General features: G+C 41.8%; 1 protein-coding gene across 1 annotated transcript in view; it reads right to left on the minus strand.

The window, feature by feature from the left end:
- Positions 1 to 258: 258 nt before the first annotated feature.
- Positions 259 to 13286, minus strand: part of IGSF5 (immunoglobulin superfamily member 5) — a 29663-nt gene continuing 16635 nt past the window's right edge. The window contains exons 7-9 of the mRNA XM_031506336.3: positions 11178 to 11290; positions 9891 to 9967; positions 259 to 1280 (exon numbers count right to left, since the gene is read on the minus strand). Coding sequence (XP_031362196.3) covers positions 1212 to 1280; positions 9891 to 9967; positions 11178 to 11290 — 259 coding nt within the window. The 3' untranslated portion in view covers positions 259 to 1211. The remainder of the gene's footprint in view (positions 1281 to 9890; positions 9968 to 11177; positions 11291 to 13286) is intronic.

The following is a 13286-nucleotide window of genomic DNA, read 5'->3' on the forward strand; positions in this document are numbered from 1 at the left end:
AATGTTAAATGTACAAAACAACTTCTCCTTCCTGAGTTCAGGTTGCTAATTTCTCAATTTTGTTGCACAAAGTGTCACTGGAAGGGATTTGAAGCAAGGGCTTCTTTCAAGAGCACGCACGTCGGTTCGTACCAAAGATTAATGTGAGGCACACTGAATAATTCAGAATTTTTTGAGTGGGAAGAAAGAAGAGTACACTGAAAATATCTTGTTTTTCTGGAAGAAGTTTGCCTTCTTGTAAAAGAAAAAAAAATAAAATAATAAGCATGAACTTTTTTATTACACAATAGAAAATTTCAGACCAAACATTTCATCAGTTTTAGATATGGTCCATGTGCTGGATCTGCTCTGCTGAGAAGTTGCTTTGGTAAAGTGCATTTCCCATGGTCATTATCAACTCTTTCCCTGAGGAAAAAACACTGTTCAAACTGAATTCCAGACACCACCATTGCTGTGACACAACTCAGCCCATAAGTAGAACAGAGACATAAAACACTCAAGCATCAACTCTTCAAAGTCAAGAGTTTCAAATCTACATTTTTCAGCTTAAGAGATTTGAATTTCAATTTTTTTAAAAAAGGGGTTTTTTTTTTGGCACATGGGTGATTGGATTTTTTTTGAAATGGAATTTTAAGGCAAATACTTCTTAGAAAATAATGTATTGAAATGGAGAAATGTCATTTCTGATCCAAAGATAGTTTTGTTAGAAATTTTGAAGCAGCCCCCATGAAAACTTCCTTTGATTTTATTACAGAATAAGGATGGAAAAATGTTGATCTGAAAGTTCAAGATGATCAGCTGTACATAAAATATGTTTGAAAGCATAGATATTGTATTAACCATTATCATTATTAACCAGTTTTTCTGAAATAATAAATATCTTGCATTTCCAGTCCTTGATCTTGCTGTAACATAGCATTCCTGTCTGACAGTTTTGCTGATTTCCTTGAGACCCAAAACATGGATTCTTTTTCCACAGCCCCATCAAACTCATTGTTTTGGCAATTAGGGCAGACTATTAATTTCATTTATGTCCATTATTTTGCTGTGATATCATTACAAAGGTTGCAATTTTATTTCATTGCATGAGGAGAAAAAAAAAAAAAAACAAACAAACTTATAAGTTAAACTGAGAGAACTGGTTTTAACTTTTCTCCATTGCATGAAGGCATCCAAACATGTGAAAAAGCAACTTCTTGGAGAAGTCCATCCTACACGAGTGTCACATTCCTGATTTTCTTTGGGTTGACCAGATAATCAGTACGTCTCTGAGGCCGCACCTAGGGGAGAGCAAAACCAGTTAGAGAGCTACAAGCAATTCCAGAAAAGCAATCCTACAAGGGGTCTCAGGAGGTTACCTGCCAACCCCTCACCCCAGAGCACGACAGCAAAATGAAATCTGTCACCAGCAGCCCACTCAAAATCCAAACACGAGGGAAAGCAGAACAAAACAAAAGCTTTGCATGGAACATGCTGAGAATTCATGATCTGATCTTCTGCTGCCTGGGAACTTCTTGTGGCCTCTGCAGTCTGTGTGCTCTGAAGCAAAAAGTGATGTTGGGTCTTTCTCCTCTGGTTCTCTTAAAGCTGTAAAAAATCTGAATATTTGCCTTCCAAATCCATTAGAAATCACAGCACACCAGCATTTCACGTGGCTGGAAGATCACTCTCAGCACTCAGTGTTTATCCAAGCCAACATTTTTTTAAACTTCCCAAGACTGCCAGGATTCCACTAGCACTGGCTGCAGCCTGCTCTCACAGGTGGGATCAGAGCAGGGCAAATGCTCAGCAGCCTTGGAAAGCCTTTCCCCATCTGAAACAAGTGCAATTCTCAAATCATAATTACTTCTGTGCTTTTACAAAATATCATTAGAGAGGAAAAGACAAGGAAAAAATTGCTCTCAAATGCATCTGACTAACAAAAACTGTGGGTTTTTAAATGCAGTGGCAACACCTCCTCCTGCAATTCCTCACCTGGTCTCAAGCCCTTGGAAATTAAAGGAAATTTCACTGTTTGTCTCAGTGAAATGTTTCATCAAGGCAAACACAGTTCTCTAACTATTGACCAATTTTCCTGAGGTTTGTTTCTGGAGCATTAATCATGTACAGTCTGGATTGCTCTGGTATTCTTCCAGTAGTTAACATCTTCAATTATGCATTTGGTACATATACATTATTGAATAACACATGGAGGCAAATGTTAGATAACAAATGTGGACAACATGGCTCTGGTATTTAATGAGCCCCAGCACCACTGTGGGATAAATTTAACTATCCTAGAAGCATTTCACAAGACAGCTGACTTCTGTTTTAAACACAACTCTCTTTCTCTACCCTCCCATCCCTTCTTGTTGCTAGAACATGCTGCTGTTTTCTAAATTTACCCTTCTTTACTGTTTATTTTTGCAGAGAGGAGAGGTACTTTGGGAAGTAACAGCACTGCCTGGCTCTGTTCAAGGACCTTTTCCAAGATCCCTCTGCTGCACTTAATTTCTTGCCCAAAGAACTCAGTGGTGTTAAGCAGAGGAGCTCTCTACTACCTCTCCCATCAAAATAATGAATTTTCAAATAGAATGGGAAAAAAAAATCTGAAAAAATGCCAAAGGCAAGTTTTATGTTTGTGGAAAGGAAATATTCCCACATATTGTGGTCTGTGAGAATAAAGGATACTGAACCAGTAGAAAACTGAGTAACCAGAAATTTTCAGACGGGCTCAAGAACACCCTGTCTCTAAAACTCCCTGAAACAGGTCATGTTTTGTATCCCATGCTTAGAAAAATACTGAGGTGAGAATATTTCCCAGAACTTGCTGCAGAAAAATATTCTATTGCACCAGATTTGCTAAAGGAAAAAAAGACATAAATCAGAAAGTTCACCCAGCAGTGTTGTGGAAAGAGGAAGTTTTGGGGCGATTTGGGGGCAATGCTACAGGAGATTTGTGGGGGACATTGTGTCCCTGTCTCACAGGTGAGATCCCACCTGCAGAGCTGCCCCAGCCCTGTCCCAGCCCAGGAGGAGCTGGAGCTGCTGCAGAGAGCCCAGAGGAGGCTCCAGGATGAGCAGAGGGATGGAGCAGCTCTGCTGGCAGGAAAGGCTGGCACAGCTGGGATTGTTCACCTGCACAGGAGAAGCTTTGGGCTGAGCTCAGGGTGGCCTGGCAGGGCCTGGAGGAGCCCCAGGAAAGCTGCAGAGAGACAATTTCCAGGGATGGAGGGACAGCACACAGGGAATGGCTTCAAATTGAAAAATTCCAAGTTTAGATCAGATATTAAGAAAAATTTTCTCCCCTTGAGGGTGGGGAGGCCCTGAAATAGAATTCCCAGAGCAGCTGTGGCTGCCCCTGGATCCCTGGCAGTGCCCAAGACCAGGTTGGACACTGGGCTGGAGCAGCCTGGGACAGTGGAAAGTGTCACTGCCATGGCAGAGGTTGGAATTGGATGATTTTTTCAATCCTTTCCAACCCAAACCAGTCTGAGATTCTCTGATCTAGGTTTTTATATGATCCTGAAACAGCAGGGAGCCAGAGGACGAGCAGCAGCTGGATCCAGGCAGCCCCATGAGAGCACTGGGGAAAGGATAATCCCACCAGGGCTCTTTTTCCTTAAAAATCCCATCTTCAGGAAGGACCAATCCTGCCCCTGTCTGTCATGGCACTTCTCCTCACCACCAAAGCAGGAACTGAGCAGAGTTTGCTCCCAGGGTGGGGCTGACGTCCATGAGGGTTCACCCTTGTCCTGCAGCATCTTTCAGAGATATTTGCTTTAAAGTTACTTCTACTTCATCCTTATTGTGCTCCAGTATCAATTAATGAATAATTTCATTAATTTCAATGAGCTCATGCTGTGTGCCGGCCCATTTTCTGGGCAGCTTTTTCTGAAGCAGCAGAGCCTTCCTGAGGTTGCACTTCACTGAAACAGAGGCTGCTGGCTGCTGGTCACTGACCTAAAACTCATTTGCTGAATGCAATGGAAGATCTCATACAACACATTAAAAATAATAATGCAGAGGAGGAGGACCACAACAACCACTTCATATTTACACCCTGACCTGCTGGATCCCCTGCTTGGTTTTGATTTCAAAGTTGTTTCCTCTTTAGATTAATTCAGTGCTCTACTAGTCCTGCCAGTCCTAGTCTGAGGACAAATGGCTTCATAACTCATTACACCCTACAGATTGAAGGGGGAAAAACCCATCTCCAGTGGTTTGTTGCACAGCACAACATCACAGGAATGAGTTCCTGAGGTGGTTCCCCCATCAGGAAGGATGTGCTAACATCAGCATTTCTTTTACATAGTTTTAAATCTCGTTGTACTACCAGCTTGGCATCCAGTTAACCATGGATATCTAACAGTCACATGCTTCAAAGCCTCCCTGTTGATTTATCATCTGCCTTGAGTGCCTTTTCACAGGGATTACTATAAAAGGATTATAATACTGGGAAAAGCTTCACATAGTTTGTTGGTCTGGTTGGGGAAACAGATGCAGCACAGATCTTTTCATCTCTTCCAGCTCTTCAGCCAGACAAAAAGGGAGCTAGCAACATATGGGTGACTCAGAAGGTAAACTGAGTGTGTATCATCTGGTTTCATGGTTGAATCCTTCCATGGTGTTTTGAATACTGATCTTCAGTCAATGAAAGAAGGATTTCTGTTCTTACAAGCATGTTTCAGTCAGTTCTGCACCCCGTGTGACAGCAGTGATGTGAATGATGGGTCCTGTGAAACTCTGATCTCAGCACTGAGCTGAAGGATGGCAGCTCCTCCTGATAAACTGAAGGCTTGCTATTAGCCAGCCAAAAAATATTCAAGTCCAACTGCATTAGAACAAAGTGCTGGCATTCATGTGGTAGGAGTGCTCCCAAATGTGACTTAATGCCATCACACACTGGGCTAGCAAAAACAGAACAAAAAATAAGGGGGGTAAAGCCACAGCTCTCTGGTTCTGAAGGTTATTTCTCACCCTGCCCTTAGTTTTCAATTTTGATTCTAAATTCACTTCTTTTACAGGGAAACACCCATCCCCATAAATTGTGGATACCCATAAAGTAATTCAGATGCATCATTACTTCACATAACAAACCAGTTCCATCCTGTCAACTTTTTGGACACTCAGCACATTTCCCTGCCATTCAATACAGCCTGGAAATTCCCCCTTGTTTCTTCATGGGTTAATCCCACCCATATGCCTTAACTCCTCCCCTTCTCCAACAGACATTTGGCAGAAAAAAATCTGTAAACTGCACCTGCCATTTCTTTATCTGTATCATCAATATTTATTGCTCTCTTAATCAAGATATGCTAACCAATAGATATCATAACATGACATATCTGCAGTCCATTTCATCTGCAGGGGTAAAGTTGTTTGCTTTCATCGATTTATTTTTCTATTTATTGACCTTTTAATTCAATTTTGATAGCTTAATTTTTCTTTCCAACAACCCTCAGAGTCAGAGAAGTTCTATATGGGGCAATAAATGGAGCTGCAATTCATCATTCATTTCCTTCTCAGTCTAAAACCACAAGCACAGCTAAATAATATTTTCAGTTTATAGAGTGTCACTTGGAGTAGTTAAGAAGAAAAATAGATCCTTCCCCATTAAGGGAGCCATGACTCACTCTGGACTGGGGAGGAGGAGTGAGGCTGTGGAAGCTTCCTGGAGCTGTGCTGAAGTCACAGCAGGGATGAGTGCAGCAAATTGGAAATGAGCATTCACACCCTCATGGAATGGGCTCCTGATTTACCACAGAGACCTTTGTAGCAAATTAAATCAGCTAATTAGGAAGCTCCTCTAGGAGATTGTCCAATCCTCAGAGCTCCTTCTGTGGGAACTTGGAAAGCAGAGTTCCTTGGAGGTGGCACTGCCCCAAAATCTGCAAAATCCCAGGCAGGGAATCCCCCTCACTGTCCTTGGGTTTTGGAAGGAGCACTGTGGGTCAGGGAATGAGGAACTGTTCCCTGTGGGTCTCAGATTCAGTCTAAGAGAGAAACGGAGAGTTTCTATCCAGGCAGAAGCCTGAGAAAGAGGTGGAGAAGAATGTAAATAATTCTCTCTATCTCTCTTGTTTTTCACATTGTTTATAGTTAAGTTCTATCACTGTGCATCAAGCACTTTGCACCAGTGGGGTGAGTTGTTTTCACTTCAGAACCAATGGAGTTGGTCCTCATGAAGCTCTGTATAAAAGAGCAGGGTATTTTGAATAAACCAGAGTTTTACTCTCAGCAGCTTCTGATCAGTCTCTTCATTCCCATCCTGCCTTGACAGCAACAGTTCCCTGAGTGGAATTTTGGCCTCTAAAACCCATTTTTTTTTGGCAGCTCAGCCCCAATACTGGGAGAAAGGATCACACTCGCCCATCCCTGACAGGAGCTACATTTGCAATTAAACAGCAGCCTGCACTTCTGCTCTCAGTTTGACCTTTTCTCAATTAATATCATCACAATGAAGACCTTCCAGCACCTCTGACTGATGCTTCTGGCCTCCTCTTCCAGTGGCTGCTCATTTTTCCCTCAGCTCAATAATTGGTTCTGTTACTCATCATTTTTTAAACATCTCACACACCTTTGATTTTCCTCCCTTGTTCTTTGCCAAACCTTTTGTTCCGGTTGTGAATTGATCAGTGCAATTACTGGGCAGCATTTATCTTCTGTGGACGTTTTGCATTAGTTTCTGATTCAAAGAGTTTGAATGGCCAAAAGCTGAGCTCGGTGTTTTTCTGTTGTCATCTTTTATTACACACACCAGGGACTTCAGGTTTGTACCCAGCTGGGTCTATGGGTAACAAATCCTGAGGAAGCAAAACCTGTGATATGAGGTCTCCTTCAATCTCCCAAATAATTTCAAATTCTAACTTTTTTTACATTTGGAACAAAAAGGATCAGATTTGAAGCCCTTACCCTCAGAGACACAGAGATAAGGTTTTACATCTTATTGCTGCAATTTTTCCATCAGTAGATGGACTTCCTGCTCCTCAGGGAGGCTCTGGATTTTTCTTCCTTCTTCCTTCTTCTTGACCTCTAAAGAAGCACTGCAAGGACTTTTGCTCATTTTTCCTGATTACCCAGGGAGAGAGAAGTAATTTATTGGAGTCCACCCCTTCCTGACCTCCTTCACTATGGAAAAAAGTCTCAGGATAACTTTTCTTCCTCCTGTTGTTTTCTGGGTTTTTTACCCCACTACTTCTTCCTAAAAGGCCCTAGAGAATAAAGATGAAAGTCTTTGGGAATGTTTCCAGGCAGGAAAGCCTGAGAATCACAACTTTCTGTGCTTGGAAGATGGCAGGAAGGCAGGTGGTTTCTGAACAAATTGCTTGATTCCAGCACTATCCAGCAAACAGCTAAATAAGTTAACATCTGATTTCACCTACTTGACAAAAATGTAATGAAAGAGCACTACAATGGTTATTAGGCAATACATTGGCATCAGTGGTGATTGAACTTTATTGGAAAATATCCAGGAACACCTTTTGAGAGAAAACCTGTATTGTGCACTTAACAGGGAAGGTTATGAATGTAAAAGGAAAACACTTCTCTCTCTAAAACAGAGAAGTGTTTTACTCTGTATTTGTTGTGGTAAAATTAACTCACGGACTGCAAATCCACAATTTAGGGTAAACCTTCAGCAGCCTTTTTTCAGCTCCTGCATACACAAGATGGGGCCATGACAATATACTCAGAAGCCCTGCTCAAACTGACAAATAGTTTGTCTTCAAAGACATTTTTAGATTGCTAAATATTCATCTAACACATGGAAAATAGTTACAAATAATTTTTACCTCTCGATTCTCTCTTGGTGTTTTTCAAGAATGTGTGTGCAGCTGTTGATGGAGGTAGAAGCCACCATGACAGAGTTTTTATATTGTCCAGGGAGAACTGGTTTAAAAATAATAAATATTTCAATTTTATGTTGTGTTCCTGTGATGGATTCAAAGTTTATCTGGCCACTTGATCTTCTAGGCCATCTAAGCCAGGATTTCATGGGGAGCCTGCACCTTTCTTGTCTCAGATTGAATCAGGACAGTCAACCCAGTCTCCTGATGGTCCCCACTCACAGCATTATTATTCTCACAGTGGATGGAACTGCCTGGGAACACCCAAATTTGATGCCTTAATGCTACCACAGTGCCCAACCAGTACCCACAAATTATCAATGAGCACCCAGGCACTGGGAAATGCCCAAAAGGATCCCAGAACCACCAAATCCCAGAGTCACCAAGGCTGGCAGAGACCTTCAGATCATCCAGAGTCATCATCAGCCCACCACCACCATCACCACCCCTAAACCATGTCCCCAGGTGCCACATCCAGATGCCTCTTGGAGTCAATATCCTGCCCTGAAATGTGTCCAGGGTGCTCAGCACAACCCTTCCTGGTGTCAGAGCAGACACCACGTGCCCCATGCATGGAAGCACAGCTTATGTTCACTCTCCTGATTCAATCTGAGACAGGAAAGGTGCAGGCTCCCCATGAAATCCTGGCTTAGATGGCCTAGAAGATCAAGTAGCCAGGGAAACTTCGAATCCATCAGAGGAACACAACATAAAATTGAAATATTTATTATTTTTAAACCAGTTCTCCCTGGACAATATAAAAACTCTGTCATGGTGGCTTCTACCTCCATCAACAGCTGCACACACATTCTTGAAAAACACCAAGAGAGAATCGAGAGGTGAAAATTATTTAATTATTTTCCATTTCGATGAATATTTAGCAATCTAAAAATGGCTTTGAAGACAAATTATTTGTCAGTTTGAACAGGGCTTCTGAGTATATTGTGATGGCCCCATCTTGTGTGTTCAGGAGCTGAAAAAAGCCCATAATCCTGTTCACAAGAACTCCAAACTCTGAAAGTGTTGCTTGGGGTTATAGATCCACACTGATGCCTCCACAGGTTGTTTTTTTGTGGGTTTTTTTGTTTTGGTTTGGTTTTTTTTTCAGAATTTTCAGCTTTGCTTTAATAGTATTTTGTTTGACAAGTAATTAATGTCAACCATCATAACTACCAGGCACAAATGCATCAGTGTCATTGCTGTTATTTTGTACTCGTATTATGTGATCATTGTTTTAATTGTTGATTGAGTGCTTCCTAAATTTCATTGTGTGCCAAAAGAAGTTGACACACTCACACTCTGCTGTGATTTATTGTGCAATGTCATCCCCAAGACAGATTTCTGCTTTGTGCATGTTGAAGCAGCTCTTCAGAAATAAATGAGTGATCACTGCGTTGAGGAGTGAACTCAGTACCTCATCACTGCCACTTTCTCAAGAGAATATTGGCAAAAACCATTCTGGAAGTGCTAAATGGATTTTATGAAAATATGGCATAAATTAAGATTCACATTTCTCTTGTGCTGGAAGCTAAGAGAGAGCAGCTCCAGCCTTCAGAAGGAGGCCACTGAGAATGGAACCAGTGGAGGAACAAACACTGAGCTCTTCTTTTTACATTTTATTCACAAGGAAAAGGGGCACAGCTCTGGGGGCACTGGGTGTTGGGTGTTTGCTTTCCCTCCCAGCTCCTACTGCTGAGATGCCAAAGGTTTCAAGATCAGTGTAAAGTTCCTGATTGAAGCAACTTTTAGTATATAGGAAAACATAGTCAAGAAATAATTGAGAGAAAATGCACATTTATTTACTCTCTCTACACTAGATTTTGATTGCAAAGGAACCCCAAACCTCACCTTCAGAGTGCCCCCATCTTAGACCCACATCTCCTTCAAGTCTGAAGGAAAATATACCCAAGAATGCTGAAGGGACATTCCACTTCCTCAATTACAGCTCTAATTGACTTCTAGTTGTTTACCTCCCCAAAATCTATGTTTGGCTCTAGCACAATATACACTCTGTGAAAAAGGAAAAAAAAAAAAAGGTCAAGATATTCAAGATATCAGCATTACCTTTGGTACAGAACTGATGTGCAAATTGTCATCGGGGCCTGCAAACCTGGAAATCATTGGGGGAAGAGAGGCAATTCCTGCAACAAGAATATAAAAGATTAGTTACTCAGTGTCCACCATGGCAGGAACCACAATAGCTAATATTAATAGCATTAATTATTAATTAACAATATGAATTATTAATATTGTGAGCAAAACTAAGGCCAATTTTTTGGACTAACATGGCCAGATTTTTTTTACTGAGGGAGTTTGCAGGGGTGGCTTCTGTGAGGTGACACCAGGACCTGCCCCAGTGTCAGAGGCAGTTCCAGGTGGGACCTGCCTGAGCTGTGACATTGGTGGCATTTCTGCCATTACATATTTAAGGAAAGGTAAAAAAAACCCAGCACAGCAGGACCTGGGAAAGGGGAGTGAGAAACTGTGAGGGAAACAGTCCTGGAGATACCCAGGTCAGTGGAGAAGGGAGGTGATCAGCCAAGGTCAACCCAGAACACAAACAAATATGAAAAAAGCCAATCTAGAACTCTGTGGAATCGATTTGTCCAGATTAACTTAATTTTACTGTTTATAACTGCTGTGTTTTATAATACTACATACTCTCAAAATCTTTCCCCTGTAGTTATTTCTTCACCGCTTATTTGTCAGAGAGGAAGGGATATGTTCCTGGATTATAGACTCTGCACAATAGTTTTATGCCATTAAGTGTTTGATTAAATGTTTTGAGAATAATGTGGTTATAAATGCAAGTGGAGGGTAACGATTTGGTGGAGATTTACATTTGCTTTTGAAGAGTCTTTGTGCTTAAGGACAAGAATTTATAATGCTTACTTAGTCATTTATCAGTACAATAATAGTTCACTAACTGCCTTTATTCTTTCCTTCTTGTCTTTGGGTTTTTTTGGTTTCTTTTTTTTGTGTGCATGTTGGCAGTGGTGGGTTTTCTTTTGTTTTCACAGGCCAATTGCAAAATATTGCCTAAATTGCTGCTTGTATGAAACTCCAGTCCTCCCACATCTGGACCCAGAAGACAACTGGAAGAACAAAGGCATTTAAGAAAACAAACCCAGGACTAAAGTTAAATAAATTTTCAAAGAACTTGGGTGTTTCCACAATATAGTTGGAGGATCTTCCTCTAAAAAATTAAAAATCTTCCAGATAGGTCAGGAAAAACACAAGTCCTTCACTAAATATTGTGAAACCTCATAATTTTAATTGCTTGACCTATTGTCCAAAAGTCCCATGTTGAAAAGCAATTTGACAAGTTGTGATTCACCAGCTTACACTCACCTGGGCTTTGCTCTGTGTTCCACAATTCCTCTGGAATGTATCCCAGATTTTCACTGCCACTCCTCTGCCAGTTTTCCAAATCACCTTCTTTTTTCTTCTCAGCCGAAACTTTTCTAGGAAACAAAAAGGTGTCATTAGAAGTTCTTCATGGTGGAAGAACTCCTGGGCAGCAGACTAGAGACAAAAAAGTAAATGTCTCACATCCCAAAAAATAGGTGTAAAACATATTCCAAGCAATTAGCATGGAAGTATTGCCCATGGAATTTTGTTTGGAAAGTTTCCATCAGCTAAAATGTCAAAAAACATGAAAACAAGGCAATCTTCAAAAAGTGTGGACCCTGTGCCAGACCATAGGTTTTGCAGAATATTAATTTTAATCTCTGATTCTGAATTGAAGGATATTTAGGTGCCCAGTTAATGGAATACCAGCCAGGTCATCATTTTTGTGCCCAGCTGCAAACCCAAAGCGTGTCCTCTCACATGAACTCCAGATGAATCTGGAGTTCATCTTTCACTCTGGAAATTACTTTACACGTGAGGGAAATTCCTTGGTTAAAGTTACACATCTCCAAATTTGCAGAATGGTGTCCTCACAGCTGCACAGGGAGAGAAGGGTGCTTTTCCACCCAAAATTCTGATGCTAGAAGAGATGCTGCTATTGATCTGTTGCTACCATAGAATCATCTCCAGGACACTCCCAGGTCCATCTCTGCCTGGGTTTGAGGTGTGGCAAACACAAATCCACTATGGAAAACCAGGAATTTTTAGTGGGAAGGGATGTTAGTGAAGTTTGTGGAAAATGTCTTTGTACAAAAGTTGTAGTGAGGGTTGGGACAGGAGGAGAGGGAACGGCCTCAAGGCCACCAGAGGCTCAGCTTGGACAGCAGCAGGAATTTCCCCATGGAAAGGGTGCTCAGGCCCTGGCAGGGGCTGCCCAGGGAGCTTTGCAGTGCCCATCCCTGCAGGTGTCCCCTGGAGGTGGCACTGAGTGCTCTGGGCTGGGGACAAGGTGGGCATGGGGCCCAGCTGGGACTTGATGGCCTTGCAGGTCTTTTCCAACCTCAGGGATTCCATGATTCTGTAATTCTACTTCTTTTATATTTAGTAGGAACCACTTTGCAGGTCCCCAGAGCTTCAGAGGGGTGCTACTAATGCACACACAGATCTGGTGAGTCAGCTCTCAGCTATGGGGCTTTTTTAGGAGGTGAACAGGTTGGACACCACTAAGAGCCCTGCCATGGTTGCTAGAAGACAAAAGCATTGTTTAGGGCTGTAACACCCCCACATGTTACATGACATGTGCTGTCTCTTTTATCTGAGCCTTAGATCTCAGCAAACTCAGTGGAGTAGCCAAATAAAAAGCAGCTACAAAAAAAAAAAAAAAAAAAAAAAAAAAAAAAAGGTGTGTGGGAGGTACAGGAAGATAGCCAGCCAAGCTAAAAATAAAGGTGAGAAATAAAACCAGTGTATGTTTTGTTTCACTACTTCTTTGCTACCACAGCAATGCAGCTTCCAAAATCTGGATAAGTATCATTCTTTTTACTGCAGGGAAGTTCCCCCCAAGGAAAAAATCACTGAGCCTACAAAATCTGTGATTGTTAATAATCCTGTGATTTCAGGGTCATTGTTTTTCAAACCTTGAAATCAACACTGAATCTTCAAGTCCAAACTGAGCCTCAGAGCTTGAAGTCATCCCAGTCTTTTTAACTTTAAAGGATAAGCAAAGTTTGTGAACACAGTGAGACAACTCATCTTTAATGGAGAAACAGTAACTTTGCAGTACTGAGAGCTAAAAACAGACTTCAGCCATGGAAGTGGAATAGTTTCTGCCTAGATCAGATGCAAAAACATAGAGGGACAGGAAGGTCATGCCTATTCTGGACCTGTTCAGCTTGTCTGAAAGAAGCACTGCAGGTCCCCAAGAGCAAGGCAGGGTCTGGGAGGGGCACGGACCTGACTGTTCCAGACCCCGCTGCTGGGCAGGTCCTTCCCTGCAGGTTCAACTGGTTTTGCCTTCCTTGGGTCGATCCCTGTGGAAGTTTTTGGGATTCTGAACCAAGTCAGAATCCAAGCAATCCCTGCTGGTTTAGCCCTGCCCTGTTTATACAG

Source organism: Lonchura striata, chromosome 1 (assembly GCF_050655825.1).
Source record: "Lonchura striata isolate lonStrDom1 chromosome 1, ASM5065582v1, whole genome shotgun sequence".
In the NCBI taxonomy this organism is placed as follows: Eukaryota; Metazoa; Chordata; class Aves; order Passeriformes; family Estrildidae; genus Lonchura; species Lonchura striata.